The sequence below is a fragment of the Melospiza melodia genome, chromosome Z (genome assembly GCF_035770615.1).
Source record: "Melospiza melodia melodia isolate bMelMel2 chromosome Z, bMelMel2.pri, whole genome shotgun sequence".
Lineage (NCBI taxonomy): Eukaryota > Metazoa > Chordata > Aves > Passeriformes > Passerellidae > Melospiza > Melospiza melodia.
This window is the reverse complement of record NC_086226.1, coordinates 62379755-62399043: the sequence shown is the minus strand read 5'-3', so window position 1 is coordinate 62399043 and position 19289 is coordinate 62379755. Positions and strand designations below refer to the sequence as shown.

General features: G+C 38.7%; 2 protein-coding genes across 8 annotated transcripts in view; one reads left to right on the top strand and one right to left on the bottom strand.

Moving 5' to 3' along the window:
• The window catches only part of IDUA (alpha-L-iduronidase), a 45832-nt gene that overhangs the window by 14997 nt on the left and 11546 nt on the right, over positions 1-19289 (bottom strand). The gene's annotated exons all lie outside the window — the stretch shown is intronic.
• Positions 1-19289, top strand: part of SLC26A1 (solute carrier family 26 member 1) — a 36830-nt gene that overhangs the window by 11684 nt on the left and 5857 nt on the right. Inside the window, exons 2-5 of one of the 6 annotated variants that reach the window (XM_063181158.1) lie at positions 5495-5597; positions 8380-8460; positions 11597-11676; positions 18329-18980. In XM_063181158.1, coding sequence (XP_063037228.1) covers positions 18360-18980 — 621 coding nt within the window. In that variant the 5' untranslated portion in view covers positions 5495-5597; positions 8380-8460; positions 11597-11676; positions 18329-18359. Of the gene's footprint in view, positions 1-5494; positions 5598-8379; positions 8461-11461; positions 11677-12342; positions 12537-18328; positions 18981-19289 lie in introns of those variants that run through there. The other 5 variants (XM_063181159.1, XM_063181161.1, XM_063181157.1 and 2 more) reach the window with 5 other exon arrangements.

The following is a 19289-nucleotide window of genomic DNA, read 5'->3' as shown; positions in this document are numbered from 1 at the left end:
CTGACAAGCAAATGGGATTACACATGAGAAGAAGGCCATCAGCAGAGCTCTTAAATCAGTGCTGGGCTCTGTGCTCAGTGACAACTTGCTTCTTTCTGTACTTCTCCATGCTTTCTGTACTTCTCCTGAGCCTCTTTGATGGAGGCTCTTTCTCTGTGCTTTCTTGTCAAGGAAAGGTTTTAGTGAATATGTAAATGCAGTTCCAAATTCTCAGAGAATTAAGAAGGGCTGACAGAATTGCCTAGTGGATAATTAAGGGAACTGCGCAATATGAAGACAAATCTCTGACCAGGATCTAGAAGAGGAAGACAAAGCAGAGAAAGTAAGTGTAACATAGACCATATCCACTAAGCCAGCTCCACATGTTATGTAACATGGCACAAAATCTTAGCCCCAGCCTGGTCACACTCTTTTACCAAAGATCTGAAGCAGATTTTTTCTTTTAAAAGTATGTCCCACCCCCATGACAAAAACTGCCATGTAGGCAGTCACTGATGGTCTTAGGGTTCCTGCCCAAGTCAAATGGCACAGCTGTAAAAGAAGCAAATAGTAGAAAGAAATTTATTTGCTTTAGCATTCTTTGAAGTATTTTAAAAGTCACTGTTGAACTAAAGAACGGCCATTTGGAACCTGAGGTTTTTTGCTTAGACAGAAGTTTTAAAAAAAAGTCCTCTTCCAAAGTTCAAAGACTTTTTTTTTTTGCTAAAACTAGCTCTGCTCCCTCAGATCCATTAACTATTTCCAGTTGTACCCTGTGTTCTATTGAATAATTTGCTTACATGCACACTTACAGTCAGTATGCATAAGAATTATTAACTACACTGTCTTGTAAAAAGTTAATAATGCCATACAAATAAAAGCAAATAAAATAGGGTCTTCCTGGCTTCAGTCAAAGGTCTACACAATACTATTTGAAAATATAATCATAAATAAGCATATAAAATATAACCATAAATAAAACCTTCTATTTGATGCCTGTACACTTAAGATCCCAGGACATTTACAGTTTTCCAAGTGCACCATTTAAAACAGAATGCCATTGCCAAACATGACTGAGAGATGGTACACAAGATCTTTTGTTATGCATGTAGGTGTAGAGACACCTCTTAGGTTCTTTGGCTGATCTGCCACTTTATAAGGATCTCTTCTTCCTACCAAGTGAACCAGACAATATGATCCCATTAATAAAATGATTACTTGACTGACAGGATTGACACTTGCTCAGATTTTGACCTTACCCTTACTTGTACTACATTCCTGATGTAAGATCGATGCATTTTTTTACAGCACATACAGTACTACTAGAATCTGGCTTGCAGGGTTGCCTGCATGTAGTGACTGGAAGCCATGCTGGTACTATTGGAAGCACAGAAACTGGTACTATTTACAAATGTTCTGCATGGACAAGATTGGCTCAGCTGCCAGGCCCTTGCCAGGAGAGCTCTGAAGACAATTTTAGGACACTGACGAACAGATCAAAACTGTTTACAGGCACATGACAAGGTAAATCTGTGGTCGAGAATTAATCCGTGGCGGAGGATAAATCCATGGCCAAAGCTGTTCAAAGCATCTTTCTACATCTAAACTGTTGGTGGAACATCATGTACCTATGATTGGGCTCTTGGTTGCAAGCTCACAGAATTTCACTATCTATTTCTTGCCTTCTCTTCCAGTCTTTCTGTCATGGTTTCTAGACACAACTGCCTTCATTTACAAGCACTCAGAAGGTCATGTACTCATCATCTCTTCTGAGTGCTTGCAAGACTGTGATTGTTCATTGTCTGCTGTCAGGTATTTTCAATGTCAAGCAGCAATCACTGTCCTGTCTGTGCCTGGCTTTCAACTGTTTCTCAGCTGGGATTTTTCCAGGAAGCTTGCCAGATAGACCTTCTTCATCTTCAGTCATCATAAACAACTACACTAAAGCACATTTACTGGCATCCTGGTACCAACGCCCATAGAAGCACCAGGCCTGAGGCTTCTATATTCCAGAGACTGCAATATAGTGTCCTGCTGGTGAGGAACCTTTCCAGTCTGTATCATGGTCTCCATTCCAGACCCACATGCTGTCTCTTGGGAGCAACAATCACGCTGTGAATATGAAGAGCAGTGATGAGTACAGAGGGGTGTCTGCTGGCTGTCACAAAATCTGGTTGCTCCCTTCCTTGGAAAGGTCTGCTTCATGGGCAATTCTTTGCTGAATGAAAGGCTGCAGGCCTATCTTAACATCTTTCCACTACATCTTATTACTGAAATGTTTTTTCAAGTATGGAGGGAAATTCTTTTCAGATGCATAGGTAGCACCGGACAGCTTTCAAGTGTTTTAAGATACTCACATTGCGCTTCTTATCCATGCCACTTTTAGCCTACTCTCATTCACAAACTTAATCTCTTGGGAAGGCAGAGGTAAGACAGCTCTAGCTGTCGACACCTTGCATTAAAGTCAGATCTGCTACAGCTAGCACAGCTTCAGATACCACTCTTTAGCCTACAGCTATTGCTTCCCTTCCGTGTCCAGCATCTGTTGCTTCTCTTCTGGCCTACATTGATCCTGTCCAGGAATATAGTTGCATGCCCTGGAAAATATGTGCACACACAGACATCGGACCAAATATCTTATCTACAGAAAAGAGAGAACAAAAACCACAGGCAGGGAGTGTTTCCATTCCAGGTGATCTTCAGTCAAGTACTGAATCTCTGATAACACGTCAAGCTAACTTTATCAGACTTTATTTTAATGTACTGAATTAAATCTCCTGGGATAGGAAGCCCTGTGGCTGACTCCTGTCAGAAGGTCACAGCCCATTTAGGAATAAAAATGTACCATGTAGGGTAACCATCAACAGAGATACTCTGTTAAAGAGAGCCTAGGATTAAGGATGGCTGGGAAATACCAGTATACTAGAATAGCACTCATCCTCGCCCTGACATTCTCATTCAGCTAAGTGTGGTCTCCCTTTTGTGTTTCTGGCAAACACAGCTACCACACACACCAAAAGCTGACATAATCTGACTTACTTTCATAAGCATCTGAGAACAGCCTCCCTTTGGGCAGATTGGCCATAGTGGCTGGCTAACACCACTCCCACAGCAGCATGGCCTGCTGACATCCTCACTGGGGGCTTCTACTTGGAAAGACTGCTCAGTTGCAAATGTAGTCAAGAAGCAGAAAACTGGCACAAGGTGTTAGCAGAGGAAAGATGCAACTCACACCTGTAAAATTTCTCAGCAGGCTATTGGCCAACCTCACACCTGGAAAGTGGACTCCATGAAGGAGTCACCTAAAAAACCCCTTTCTCCACTGAAGGTTTTCTGTGTTACAATCTTAGAAAAGCAACAGTGCAGTCTAAGAAACCGCCCTGCTATGGCAGTATCTAGTACCTCTGCTGAGATAATGATCATATTACATACCACATATTCATCTGATAAAGATCCTTAGCTGTGTGCCAGACCACCTTTGCCCACCCTTGTAAGGGGGTTCCTGCAATCATACACTCTTGTCCGCCCAGGTCCAGGATGTGGACCAATGGTAACACCATCACCGTTGTTCTTGATGATTGTAAATATGCATGATAATTAAGTTCCCCCTCTCAAGACTAAATGAAGTGAAAACAACTCTTGAAGTAAGTGACTACTATAAGGTGTGTCTGTAGATAGTGTCCCAAGCAATTGCTTACCACTTTTCTAGAATCCATGATGCCATTTTAGGGATCGTAAAACTCCAGAACACACACAAGAGTCCATCTACCCTGGAAAGGACATTAGTGTCCAAAGTCAAGCTGTTCACTGCAAGCAAACAATAAACTTCTAAGGGTTTCCACAACAGTAACTGCTGGGGGAACGAACAACAGTAATCTATGCCATTTCAAATTCTTGCTGCTACAAGGTATTCCAGAAGGAATGGTCTTCAGAAGTACCTGTTTTGCTTTTAGCCAGAACAGGCTGTTAAATGGTCAAGGAAGCATGTAAGCTGAAGGGGAGAGCATCTACAAGATGAAGGTCAAAAGCTCTGGACAGAAAATGTCAGCAAGTTTATTTTTTCTTTGGAGGGGAAACTTGTTGCCCTCCAAAATGCCTCTTACAACACAAAAGGACCCTCCCTCCTTAGTTTTGCTAATTACTTTTGCAGCTATGAGGAATGAAATGAAGCCAATTTAAAGGTCAGGTTTCTATAAAGACTTTGTTTGCTCCAAACCCACCAATAGTCATCATCAGCTTCTTGTTCTGCTGAGTACTTAAGAAACCTCTGGACCTTAAAAGCAGATCCTAAGGGACTGTGAGCACTACTGAAATGTTACCTCAGACTATACAAAGGGCTGAATAGCCCTCATTAACATTCACCTTTCCAGAGGCTGAATTCACAGCAGTTTTTCTCAGGTCTAGTCAGTGTCAACCAAAAACCCTACTAGTCTGGTATTTCAGGTTTAAGTACAAGATCGTTAATAACTAAGAAATCAGTACACTCCTGGGTTATTAAAAACACTTTCCACTCCTGAGTTGAGTGGAAGCTAACAATATAGTACTCGTTCACACTAAAACTGGTTCTACCCTGCTCTTGCTTAACTTGCTCTCGCGTCCTATGATCATTACAGGTAAAGTAAATTGGCTCCTGTTCACAAAATCTCCATAATCCAAAATAACCATGATAACTTGATAGTATTCAGGCTGATGAACACTGATTCTCCCTCCCTGGCAGTCCCCAAGCAAAACACAGCCTGTTATTTTCACACACATTGCTGACTAAAAACCTAAATCAGAGGCTTCTTCAAAGTTCAAAGACTACCACACCCACAGTAAATATAACCCATATATTTTACCACTTCTGTGTCTATTTATAAGCATTAATATTTTTCTGCATTTGCTTCTCAGCTTTATGATTTGTGTAAGCAGGGTTGGAAAATCTGCCTGCTTTACAATTAAGGCACAGCCTCTGCACAGAAGCACAATGCCCAACACTTCAGTCGGTGCTGGCCCACACTTCGCACACATTCCTATAACGGGAATGAGTCAGCCCAGCAGGAACGGGAGGATGCATTACAAAATCACAGAGCCAGGCAGCATCCAGCCTTTGCTGATGTCACAGCTTGTCACAGTTAATCCATCCACACAACCAACCAGCGTGGTACATGCGCAAAAAGAAGGATGGGTATGAATCCCTGTAGCTTAGGAACAAACCCCTTCAAAAATGGAGAATTCATCAGCTGTTATTTACTGGAAATCACTGCCTCTTCTACAAGCCAGCCATGAAGCTGTGCATTCAGCTGAATCTATTTTTTTAAAAACATAAAAATAGAATTTACTTTGATTTATACAGCATCTTAATAAGCATCTCTGCTCTTTGAAATCAGCAGTGTTTGAGCTTCACCTTGCAAAGCAACTCAAAAAATCCTTGCTGTGATCTGGCTGAAATTCACTGGCACAGAATTGCAAGCAAACAATGGATGTTTTCAAGCTGATGCTAATCACAGCCTATGATTTTCCATTTCTTACTCAGCCTGCTTTTGTGAGCATAGTCTCAGCCTTCTTTCAGCAGTCAGCGTGCTGTGTGTGGGGGGAAGAGAGAGGCAGACAAAGCACCAAGAGCTTCCTGTGCCGAGGTGAGTTAGCCTCGGAAAATATTGTTAAGACTGTTGTGTCTCTTCTCCCCCCCCACACCCCTCTTCCCCTTTAAAACAAATTCCAGATGTAAAAGGGAAAACAGGCCGTAGAAACAATTTAGGCACAGGTATATGCTGTTTTAGTATCTGACCTCTCTACATTTGTGAACACAGCCTATCAGATCACCTAGGCATGGACAATTCCGTGTCGTGAGACCTTGTGATGCCATGTTCAGGTTTGCTATATTCATTTTCATTTGCAAAGGGAGCTATTAAATAATGAGGTGAAATAGCAGAAAATGCTTTTCAGCTGATTCTTCACTACAAATTTAAAGGGTTTGCAAGTGACTGAAAGGTTCAGAGGTTCAGTCACTGTATGTGAGCTGACTTCTAGAGGATACCTTTCTGATTGAGTATGATGTATGAAACTGATTAATCAGTAAAATGTTCACTATGGTTTGATGCTACCCTTGATGATCAAACTCCAAATAAAGTCACTTGTAAGCAAAAGTTTTGAAATGAGGTGACAGGGAGACTAAATCAATATTGAAACCTGAAGATGCACGAGGAGTTGAAAACATGATCAAATGCTAAAACTAGCTTACTTTAAGCAAATTACTCCTTTTGGCACTGCTTGGGAAAGTTGTCACTGAACTTTTCTTCCCAAGCAGTGACAGAATAGTTCTCTGTATGCATCCAGCATTCTAATTCAAGTACATACAATACTGCACCTTCTGAAATAAGCCTCCATGGCACATATTTGACTTCCTGTTTTCCTTTCACAGCTCTGCTATTATCATCTCTTCATCATCACATCTTTATTTGCTGTTTATGCTCCATCTATTATTTTGCCTGCTAGCTGGACAAGAAAATACAGTCCAAAAGTATGTGACTTCAATTATATAATGGAAAATAGCTTATTTACTGTTGTGTAAATCATAACATTGAGAGGGAATTATTGCCCTCCCTGCTGCCAAATATGCAACAAGAACCAAATTCAGTAGTGTTTTACTTAGTGTGCTCTTGCAAGCACTTTGCTTGGTCATGTACATACTGTAATTGGACCTGAAATTTTGCATTAATGCACAATGTACTACTTTTACCCAATATTTTAGCATTTTCCATTCTGAAAACTTTTTTCCACTTGTCAAGATGTGTACCAAGGAGCACATAAACGGACAAACAAACAGTCTAAGAAAAGAAAAACATGGAGGTAAATACTGAAGGTGTGAAGATTTGCAGCTAGATTTCTCAGCTGATGTACTTCTTTTACAATCTAAAATACAGACAGCACATAGTGTCTGATGAAGTCCCGCAGCTGCTGGATCTATTTTGCTTATCAGATGTAGTTTCAGGCGTGTCTTTCTCTACCAATCCTTGATTTCCCATGGGCCACTTTATATCTAACTAGAACACATCACTTGTTTGCAAAGTGATACCAAGTTTATTTTTCAACTTACTAGTGTTTAATAACTTCTGATGGTGAAAAGGCACAATGAATATGCCTTCCATGTCTCGTTCTTAATCCTGAAGAATTTTTGTGATGAGTGGTTTCTGAGTACTTCAGAACTGACAAACGACCACTGTAAGACAATCGGAGAGTGCGGCTTTTTAAATGGCATGCCAGTGGCTGTTCCTCATTCCTGTTCCTCAAACCTCTTACAATTAAGGAGGTAAAACTAGCTAGTTGCATTTACAGATAGTTTTATATGAGATACACACTTAAAAGTCTCTAAGCCTCTACAGATCTGACAACTCTATTTTGAACCTGGATTTGGCATTACAATTTAGATTAGGGGTGTATTATTAAATACAGTATGGATAGGTCTTACATTCTATGATCTTCACGTTAATGTATTACCCTTTTTCCTCCATTCCTCCCCATCCTGAAAAACTTCCACTAATACAAAAAATATCTCCCCTTTCAATATAAAGATGCATTACATTCTGTGTTTATGAAACATGAAAATTTACTTCACAATGAAGTAATAAATCATCTGTTTTCTTTGCACCCAGAAATTGGTTTTCAATATCCAGTTAAGATTACATACAATTTCAAGGAATGGGTGAACAAGCTTCAAAAGTCCAGACAATCCTTGCTACATTAAATCTGCATCTATGATATACAAATATCAGTAGTAACATTCATCTTCATCAATAGGCAGGCTCTAGTGCTACAGTTCTGGCTATCTGGGGATGAAACAACAGGAGTTTTTCTTAGAAGGCAGGAAAGCCCAGACATTTTACACTCAGTGTCAGCTGATGTATGTAAATTCCTCCTATATATAGACAAAATTTATCAGCTAGACCCCCTTCATGATTTATTTCAATAAAAATGCTTTTTCAAAGGACAAATCTCTATTAGTGACCATTGACAACTAAGCACTAAGTGTAAGGACAGTTCCACATACTTCGTAATCTCATTTAACACATTAAAAGTATTTTTTTGTCCAATTGAAGTTCGTATATAAAACTCCGGAAAACCCCAGTTAAAAAGACTGTAAAAAGCTTTATCAGAACTGCAATTCTATTTGAACTCCACACAGTGTAACCAGCTGTATTACAGTAGAATAGCAGAGATGAGTAAGAAGTCAGAGGTTACTAGCTTCTGTAATGTAATGACTTAAAGTTTATCTTTTATCTGTGATTACACTCTACAGGACAAAGATTTTTCAAGTGCTAGTGTTTATTTATATTATCTCACTGCAAGCACTATGACAACAATACCCAATTGGAAAGGCCTGCACTATATCATCATACAATTTCTAATCTATTCTTACAGAAAGCTGTTATCCTGAGGTACGGTGCTACTGGGTGCTGATAAGAACGGTTGTAGAACTACTGTAGCTACTTTGTGCCTTTGGTAAGTGCTAATCCATTTGCTGTGTGTTTGTAGTGGGAAATAGAAAGGGGCCTGCATACTGAATGACAGGTTTCCTCAATTCTGAATATACAAATCTGCATTGAATCTGGCAGATCTCAGTTTCTCCTGGAAACTGTACAACAGGAACTACAGATTTTTTCATTACAAAAAAATCAATAGCACAACTCTCCGCATATATACACCATTTTCAGCTGCACCAGGCACTTGCCACAGCTAGAGAAGGAATGTAGAGTGCAGTGCATCGTGGATTGGAAGTGACTGGATGCTTACTTTCAGTGTGCCCATCTTTCCTATTAAAAGGCAACCAAACGCGTGGTTTCTAGGCACATCACCGGCTTGCTATGATATAAAGGTAAATTACAGAGTAATTGAGGCTTGAGAGCATTTTAAACAATGCAGGCATTAGGCTTAATAGTTTTTTTAATTCACTGAATTTCTGAACTTCCAACACTTGCACAGAAGGAAAACATGGTTATTACATTTGGACTATGTACTTTTGAAGATTTTATATTATTGACCGTGACCCAGTAAACAAACACTTTAAACTATGATTCTGAGATTAACTGTCCATATGTGACTCATTTAGCATTAATTTTTTTAACCATTAGGTTACTAGATATGAATTGTACATAGCAATGCCATGAATTTTTCTGAGATCATCTGATAATCCTCAAGTAAATGTGTCCAAAATGTCAAATATATTTTGTTTTTCCATCATTTATTTCATAAATACTTTTGTTCAATTCTGCTTTTAACCCTTTACCGTTTTTAAACCAATTGAACTGTGCATCTGTTCATAAAGATAAATAGTAAGTCATACAAACAAAAATCACCTCAAAATTAATGCTCAGTGATCATCACTCTTCTCTACTGTAGTCTCTATACTTAGCGATACATGTCTCACTGTAGTACCTCTTTTGGCTGTTTTTGCCACTGTTACCACAGTTACCACTGTTTCACTACTCAGCAGCTCACAAGGAAAGACAGCACTTTTAGAACTCAGTGTCAGTAGAATTCAACTAGGATGCCAGGAGCAGCTCACTCAGAATTATTCCTGGACTGAAACCCTGATAATTGACTTCATGTAATGGAGTATGAACTCTCATCTCCATAATCCATTATTGAACATTCTGCTGTCAGTACTTTTGTACGGTAGGCAAAATTGTTCATTATAAAACACTGTTCTGTCAAAACCATTATTTTCAAAATTTCTACAGACAGAATGAGAGATTGCTTCATTTTGTCAGTTTTTTCTCACGTGGAACTGTCCTGTCGAAATACATTTAGCCTCACTGGCAATGTGCTATACCAAAAAAAATGTTCAGAATTATTATTTGAAGTTTCTTTCTTTTATATTTCAAAAAGAGCTATTTTTAGGCTAGCTTGAGGCAAAACAAAGTCATAGCCAACTTTATATGGAAGGGGTCAAGTGATAATGATAGAATAATATCCTCTTTTCTCTTAGGAGCCCGATATTGGGAAAACTGCTGTTGGAGAGAAATGCAGACGGGTCTCTGTCAAAAAAATTGTGAAATGGGCAAACCCCAATTATTCTGAATTCCAAGATTGCAAATACCAGAAGTAACAGAGATTCTAAATATTGGACAGGAATTGAAAAGGAGAAAAAGTTTACTTAGGTACTGAAGCAGATGGCACACGTGTTTTAGGAGATCACTAGACAAGATAACTCTTGGTTCTAAGAATTAGATAATAAAATGGATGAAAGGATGAATATGAGAGACTTTAGTTTAAGTCACTTTATTTTTAATGAACAAATACCTCAAGGCTAAAATTGAATTAATAGAAGCAGTGAAATCTTCTATTCTGTAGAGCACAAAACCAAAGAACCACACTATCTTTGTGACCAGTGTGCAAAATTTGTTATGCAGATAAGGTGTACTACTGCATCCCCTTTTTTCTAGGAAGTACTTTAGCAAAGGGGAAAATGATAGGAGTGGTTGACAAGACCTTCCATAACAAAGAAGCAAGCAACACGATTTTGCTAAGAGTGAAATTACCTTCTTAAAATTTTGGATTTAGAACACCACAACTACTATCACCAAGTCTAAGCTCCTGGTAGTAGCCAGTAATTTTAAGAATCCATGACCAGTTTAACATCACAGAAGTTCTATTTCTACTCCTCCCTTGCCAAAGTTTTGACTTTTCATTTACATAATTTTTATGTTTCCTTCTTACTTCTAAAGAGCAGCAAGCAACTTTTTGCACAGGGATAAAAGACAATGTTGAAACTCAGCCCTCTCTAGTCATGACTGGGTGCCAACAACACAGTCTTTTTGTGACCTTTCAACTTCTATCTCAGATACTTACTGCATGCCAGCTCATGTTCTTCCTTGGCTGAGAAATAGACACATCTGCTCTTCCCTCAGCTTGTAGGCCAGCTGAATACAGTCTCTACAGGTCATGGCCTTGTGCCCAACCTGTTAATCTGCACTGCTAGTAACCATTAAACATTACCTATCACCTTTGTCAAGGGTGGGGAGATGGATGTTTATTTATCACTTGGATAGGCCTGCACTTATACAAAGATTTAAGATAACTGACAGGGAACTTGGTCATTTATATACCGCACAAGAATGAAGTCTATCTTTGTCCTTCTGATCTGCCTACATTATGAAGTCTTTGGTTTACACAGAAGCAAAAAGTATTGTGATCTGAATGTGCTGACATGTAAAAAAAGAACTCTGACCTCCAGTTCTCCCATCCTACGAATTGAGCAGAACAGGATCTACTCCAGCCTGCAAAGGACACAAATCTCAATCAAGACAGAAGTTCTATTCATATACCTTGAACATGTAAAATCAAAAGCTAATGCTACATGAGGATGCATAAACCAGATTAAATCTCAGAAGGGAAGCAGCTTCAAAGGTCAGAGATGCGCTAGCTTGAACTCAGCACAATTTTTGGATCAGTGCTAGTTAATTAATAATCTTATGCATTATTTAAACTCAAATCCTCAGCTAGCGATACCTATATATCCAGCTTTACAAAGTGATACAAGTGACAACACACTACCAAACACCAATCTCAAGATTCCATAAATACCCATTCCTACCCTGAGGAATATTTAGGTAATAATTATCCTTTATGCAAATAGAGCGATATCTGGCTGAAGACTTCCATTCATTCCAACGCGCAAAAACAGAGCTGGTACATTCCCGTCAAAAAGTTATCCAGGTAAGAGATTTGTCTCCCTTCCAGTGCCTCTGAATTCAGGTTAATTTGTTCTTTGCCTGTTTTCAAAGATGAAAAACTGCCTCTTTTCACTTACTTTGCTTGTGCTGTTGGATTTTGTTTTGTTTATTATTAATATTGCTTATAAAGTAGACACTGGACAAAAGTTTGTAAATCATATAGTCAGCTATAAATGGCACAGCAATTATCTTTCCTGCAACCCTCATCCAAGAGTTCAACCAATTGGTTAGTTTTTATTTCTATTTAAGAAAATGGCATATACTAGGCTTATCTTTGTTTCTCAAAGTAGTACATTGATATTGAAACTGAGAGCATTTTCTTAGTGCTTCAGTACAATAAGTGTTTCCAAAATAATGTGCTTATTGCCTGTAGTAAACACAAGATGCCACCAAAAACAACAGGAAAAACCATGAGAATGGACTATCAATTTGGTTTTCTCTGTGACAGCTTAGTACAGCTAAACAATATCCAGCAAAACCACAGGGCAGAACACAGAGCTTAGTATTGAACTTCATGAATGATGACCAGGGTCTTGAAAAGCTATCTTGAAAGACTTCTTTTATTTTAAATAACAGACTTTGACTTTGAAACAGCTACTTTCCCAAAAGTAAGAAATCTGATTTTTAGGAATGTTTTTTGAATCCACAGGAAATGCCTTTTTAGTGGTCATTCCAGAAGAAAAATGCTGTCTTGCCTTCAAGAGCATGTCAATAGTGAGATCAGCAATTTCTGGAATTCTTGCACAAAAAGTGTCTCTGCAGAACAAGTGAAACTACTTGACCATGTGTCTGCATGAATGATTATTCCCAGAGATGATATTGATGGGCCAGCCATAACAACAGGTGCTGGCCAACTGCATGAGTTCCACTGCAGCCTTCTCATGAGCTCTGGGATTGTTACCTGTCAGCAGCTGTCACCTTACTCACTGGGATATGGAACTGAGAATTCTTGGGAAAACAAGACTTGAATCACAGCTGCTGGTCAATGCAGACACTTAACAAAGAGCCTAACTTGCCTGAAAAGTCCTAAATCAATTTACAGTTGAAAACAGAAATTGTGAATTGGAGATTTTATTTAGAAATACACAAATCTGAAAGACTCTCAGAATAAACCTCCCCTTAGTATAGCAGTTTAATTTGTAGAGGACATGATCTGGCTTTCCTGACTTGTAAAGACCACTAAACTGGAATGCTATTTGCTCTTTCACGTTTAAATTAGTGTAACATTGAAACTCAAGACAAAATGCTTTGAAGCAGTAACATTTTTCCCCTATATAGTGAAAAAACTAACTAAATCTAACAAGCTTCATAAGATTTTCCTACAAGGCATTGCCATGTTCTGTGCCTGTAGTCTGACAGCTTGCTGGGTCAGAGTATAAATAAATTTATTTTTCACTGCTGGCACCTTAAATTTGCTTAAGTCTGCTTCCAAGTACATCTTAGTTCTAAAGATGAAAATATAATAGCTAATGTAAGACAGAGAGAAACATTCCTCTCACTTGTTCTGTTTTAGTACCTGATGACTTCTAAAACTTTAAGGTTATGTTGACCTATCTAAGCAACCCTGTAAAACAAAACCTTAATAAATCAAAGCAATAGGTGCTAAAGCAGTATTGTCTTCCATTATATGCAGCTCAGGGGACTTTATTTCAGACTAGTCAGTTCTCACAAACTAAATGTATTCCTCACATCTGTTCAAGTATGTCCAAAGCACCAATTGCTGGCTTAGGTTTTTATGCCACCATAAAGTGTCAAAGTGCACTGGGGCATAGTTTCTAGGTGCCGTCCTCTGAAAAAAAATCCAGTTTGCAAGAATAACACACCCCTGTACATTAAATCTATGCACCATAAATGAGCATAACCAAGGAGCTTTTTCAATATCGTGTCATTGCTCAAAACCACAACAGTAATGCAATCATAGCCACTAGAGCCAAGAAAGGTTTCTATGAGACAGAAAATATTTCTGATATGAAAGATGAACATTAACAACTTAACACCCGTGTTTCCAATCAAATGTTTAACTAGACTGATGTCTCTCATGTTTTTCAGCGAGTTACGCAACAAATAAATACAAAACCCACCCTAACCACATTAGTTTTCAGTGGATTTTTCATAGTTCAAACATGGAGAAAACAACAAACATCACGTGGCTTAAACTCTTTAAATGGCTCTATCCTAACTTACACTTGAAATCACTATTTCAGCAAGTGAGCAATTATAATATAGAGCTGTGATACCATCTGACCTCTGTTCCAAATAAAGCATTTAAAGTATCTCAGCATAGGGAGATAGGCTCACTGTCGCTACTCCTTCCTAGCTTGAAAGAGATACAGCTTCAGAGTTTTTGGTGGACAATCCAAGATGGGGAGGCAAAAGGATGCAAAATAATTAAGTTTTTAGGGGTTGTGCTGTTTCACAAAGAACAACTTATCCGTTTAGAATGGTTATACATGTAGCAGGAGAAACTGCCTGCCAAAGAAGCTGCAAATAGAAATCCCACATGAACATACTGTAACGATTGTTTCTTTCCCTGCAGAGAGATTTTGTCAGGTCACAGGCATGATGAAAAGACAGGAAGAAAGGTGGGACTAAGGCCAGTTGGAAAGTTAGCAGAAAGTGGGTCAGAAAAGGCTCTGTTCAATTGCTTTTCGCTCATATGGTCAAGGGAAACTTGAAAAAACTTCACTGTGAAGATTCCAAACATAAAGTACAATTAAAAATGACCAAGACTACTTTCTGTTGTAATTATATGAATGTTGCACATATACATGAATGTGCACACAAGTCAACTTTCACTTGTTTAAACAGTTGTTCCAACACCGAAGTCAAGAGCAAGGAACTAACATGTTTCATGCTACATGCTGCTTCATTTGTGCAGCCCTGTTAAGAATGGCTTTTCCGGCAAATCATGACTTGAATAAAATGCAAACATTATGTTCTGTGGAGCTCTGGAGGAAGGAAGGGAGGAATACCGGGTTTCCATTTCTTAGTGCGGACTAAGATGAAAATGGGTCATTTGGTGAACCAGTAAAGGAATCCACCTACTGCCCCCCTAGGGCTCCGGCACACTGCTCAAGTATTACCACTTTGGAAGAATGGTGTTGGATCTCAGTGCCAAAATCAGAAGGCTGGAGTCTGCTCATGTGCACAACAGCAGACAGATCTCCTCTTCTCCATTCTGTCTTTGGAGAGGGCCAGAACATTGGAAGCTGCAAGCTCTGCTAGGCTGCATAAGTGTACAGGGTATAGCACCCATCTGTGGTGGAATCACACTTCCTTCAGGTGAAGCAATGAGTTATAGGTATCATAGCCTGACAATTACTGGATTACACAGCTGAAAAATGGGTTGCTGATAACAATGACCCTGATCTTATTTGGTGTGGCTTTACTGCATTCTAAAAGCAACAAGGAAACTTTAAACATTAACTGTTTCTGGATACCAATCTAGGTTGAGAGCTGACTGCTTAACAGCTACTGCATTCATTTGAGATGGATCTGAAAGCATATATAACAGAATAAACAGTTACTTACAGGAAGGAAGCCTTTATTTTCAGGAAAAAAAAATGAAGAAAATTACTTACTGTCAGCTTGAAAACAGAAGATACATAGTTTACTGTACCACCTCTTTTTTTTTTTTTCTTTTTTTTGCAGGTGGGGGAGGCTTGGTTGTTTTTTACAAAAAGCTATTATTCCGATTATCCAGTACAGCAGTAAAGTTAGTATATATATTAGTAAACTATCATTCAAACACAAGATCTCTTAATAGATTTCCAAAGAAATTGTGTTGAAATCATCTTATGTAATAAAAATCACTACTATCCCTCAGGAAGCTGCTCAAACAATACACACCTTTGAATTGTAATGGGGTTTTTTTGTAAATATCACATTACTTCCAGGTAAATTGTATGAGATTAGAGAAAGGCAGACAGCAACTATGCAATTAAATATACGAGTCTAGTGTACAGAAGCTGATGCAATCTTTTTTATGTAGCCTATAAAAAGCACTCATTGGATATTGAACTGCCCACTAGCTTTTAAGTATGTCAAGCAAGGGCACAATACTTATTTCCTGGCTGGCTGAACTCACTTGGCTATAAGAAGTGAGTGGCATTTAAATAAGGACTTGCTGTCCTGATGCACAAGCGTGTCATTCTCCAAACTAATTTAGGTAAGACTGGAAGGAAGTATTGGGATTTTGCCTTTTAAAAATCAGCATCTTTATTACACTTGCTAGCATTCTGTATTTGGTAAACTTTATTCATATGCTCTGAAGTACTTCACCTGGTGTTGCAACTTCATTTATCTTTTCTGTCACCTTTGCATTCTAACAAAGACTAGATCCAACCTATTTTCCTGTCCAAGCAGATCTTGGCTAGCATAACTGTGCAGTACATTAGGGTCTAAAGTAAACTTAGCATTGATAAAGAATGGACATGGATCTTTATAAATAATTATATTAAATTGTAATTAGTGTTCCCTTATGATGGAAATAAACTTACAAAGAAATGTATACAATGGGAGTTAACATAGGTTTATGTAATTGGGATGGATAAAACTCTACTAATTTTTAAACATACGTTTAGACTGCTATGCAGGTTCTTTTCAACTTGGACAATCAGTCCACACATTTCTAGCAAGAATCTCTACTCTGCCTTTTACCAAATTATAAATTATCTATAATACCTGAAGATCCTGTTTGAATTGTGGTTAAACTTTGCATAGCCTTGGAAATCATGCTGCATCATTTATCTCTAAGCTGTATCATAATACCTGGGAACTTGTTTAAAATTTCTGCTCTAGTTACAGATATATAATAATCTTATTATTTTCAATCTGATGGCAAAACATAATTATTAAAATCTTGAAAACTATTTCTAAGCAGGATAGACAAAAGACTTTTTAATAAGCCACTCTTAGTTTGGACTGCTCTAGACAAAGGCTTACAGGCTATTGCTAATCTGTTCTTTTGCTATTATGTTTCCAGTTAGACCCATTAATGCTTTTTCTAAATTCAGAATTCTACACCTTAACAGGCTATTACCTAACATCAACAAATAATAATGTTCTTGTTAACAGCAAAAAATCCCATTAAATTTGCTGAGAATTCTGTCAGTACCATCTAAACTATGTATTAATTGTTTGAACCACTAAAATCTACCAACAGAATACTGTGCCAGTAAGTTTACTTCAAGTTTTATAAAACTGATGGGTACAGAGTCTGTCTCTAAACAGTGAAAGAGGAAAGAAACAGCTTTCACTTGTAAGTGAAGACAAGATTTGACACTATGATAATGTCACTTCTGGCACCAAATAGCTCTGATGCAGAGATCCTGGCTGTTAATGACACTGGGAGAGGCTGAGCCTAGAGGTCTCCTTTCCTCAAAGTTCTGCATACTGTTGTATTGGGACATACTATCTTCATCTAGATCAGTACGAGGCACTCTTTATTTCCCACTACTCTTACATGGGCATCCTCACATGGAAGTCTCTTCTTTCCCTCTACTGCTAACCAGAAAAGATTTGCCACTTGGCATAGCCTGTTTAACATTTTCCATCTGTGTGTTCCTATTACATTTTTCTAGCTATGCAAGTTAGGACACTTGCATGTTTTGCCTCTTAGCCATGTTCCCACCCACCCCAAAATTACTTATCAAGGCACTAAGCTAATTTCAATTTAATTTGACAATTGAGTAAAAATGCAGAAGTCAAGATTGGTGAAAACAGTTGTGTCCATTGAGGCAAGGGACAACAAAACCCCCCATCAGGGGAATACAAATCATTCCAGCCATCACATACTAGAAAACAATCAGGAGAACCATAGGTAACACTGCTGTGTTCTGCTGTACACATAATTGTTTGTTGTATCTCATTACTGGCAAAGTTACCAAAGTTGGGTAACTATGGGTTTAAACCTGAAAATAATAACATGTACCACTCTTCCAATGTGGTAATGTCATGGTGCTTAGTCTGTGTGTTACCAATGTGATGGTATTTGTGAGGAGGCATTTATTACCAGAAGCTGCACATCGAAACAATCTACAATGCAACAAGTTAATGTTATGTAGCAGCCACAAAGAGTCTGTCAATTGTTTATGTACATATCTTTGGAGTTAGACTAAACTGCTGCTCTGCTCTCCAGAAAACTTTGTTTTACAGCTCCTACCAAGAATGTTTTTCTTTTCTGCACCGACGACAACTGCAGTGAGAGATCATACCCCATGAGAGTTACTAATCAATGATTACAAGATGTACTCACTGTAGAGAAACACTATGACCCACCTCACTAGCACACGTTTATTTCACACCATCAAGTCCTACTTCTGGTCACAAAGACCTTTATGATAGAACATTTAGAACATATGATGGAAATCTTTGTCATAACAAAAAATGGCTAATTCAACCCCATTTTTCTTTATTAGAACAAACTGGATTCAATTCAAAGTACTCCTTAATGTGTGGAAGAAAGGGCAGATTTATTTCTTAGCCTTATGTGTCACTGGAGCCCTGTGAGAGTGTTTGTTTTGGGATGATGCCTCCTTAAAAGCAAAATCGGGGACAAACTTTTAGTGTTAAGTGACTGTGTTAAAAAAACTTTCACGAATTGCAACCTTACAGAGGTTTTCTTCACTTTGCAGGAACACGTTAGATGAAGTAAGCACTGGGAAAATGGAAAGACCACCTGAGGCTACCAGAATGGAAAACAACACCTCATCCTGCTTTCTCATGGAAAGAAAGACTCGTGTCAAGATTAACAGGAAAGCAATCATGGTAGCTAAGCTGAGAAAGAGCTGCTCCTGCACACCACAGAAGCTGAAGAACTTTCTTATGGACTTCTTTCCTGTTTTGCGATGGCTTCCCAAGTACCGATGCAAAGAGTACATTTGGGGAGATATTATGTCTGGGTTAGTGATTGGGATAATTTTGGTGCCTCAAGCAATTGCATACTCACTGCTGGCAGGTCTGAAGCCCATTTATAGCCTTTACACATCTTTCTTTGCCAACATCATCTACTTCTTAATGGGCACATCCCGTCACGTCTCTGTTGGCATTTTCAGCTTGATAAGCTTAATGGTGGGACAAGTTGTGGACCGAGAACTTCTCTTGGCTGGGTTTGACTTGAATGATGATGCCCCACCAGCCTCAGGTGACGGCTCTCTGCAGAATGATAATCCGTCCAACACAACTGCCTTCAACCTTACCATTGCGGGGATAAATGCCGAGTGTGGGAAAGAGTGCTACGCTATTGGCATTGCTACAGCCTTGACATTCATGGCTGGAGTGTATCAGGTAAGTGGTTGCTGACACCCAGAGGCAAGGTATGAATTTCCTAAAGTTTTTTTCATGACCTAAGCTTTGGCTTGACTGTCTTTCAATGAGATACATCATCAGTTCATTCAAATGTACCTTGGGCTGTTTTCTCCAGGAAGCCTAATGGTAGGCAACTCAGAGACAGCATGAGGGAGGCAGTTTACTTAGTTGCTAGTAAACACAGGTAAAACAAGAGTCTTCTTCTGGAAGACCATCAACATTGTTTTGATACTCTTCTGCTTCTTGGCCCTGTTGCTTTCATGGGACAGTGAGGCCCAGTACAGATAT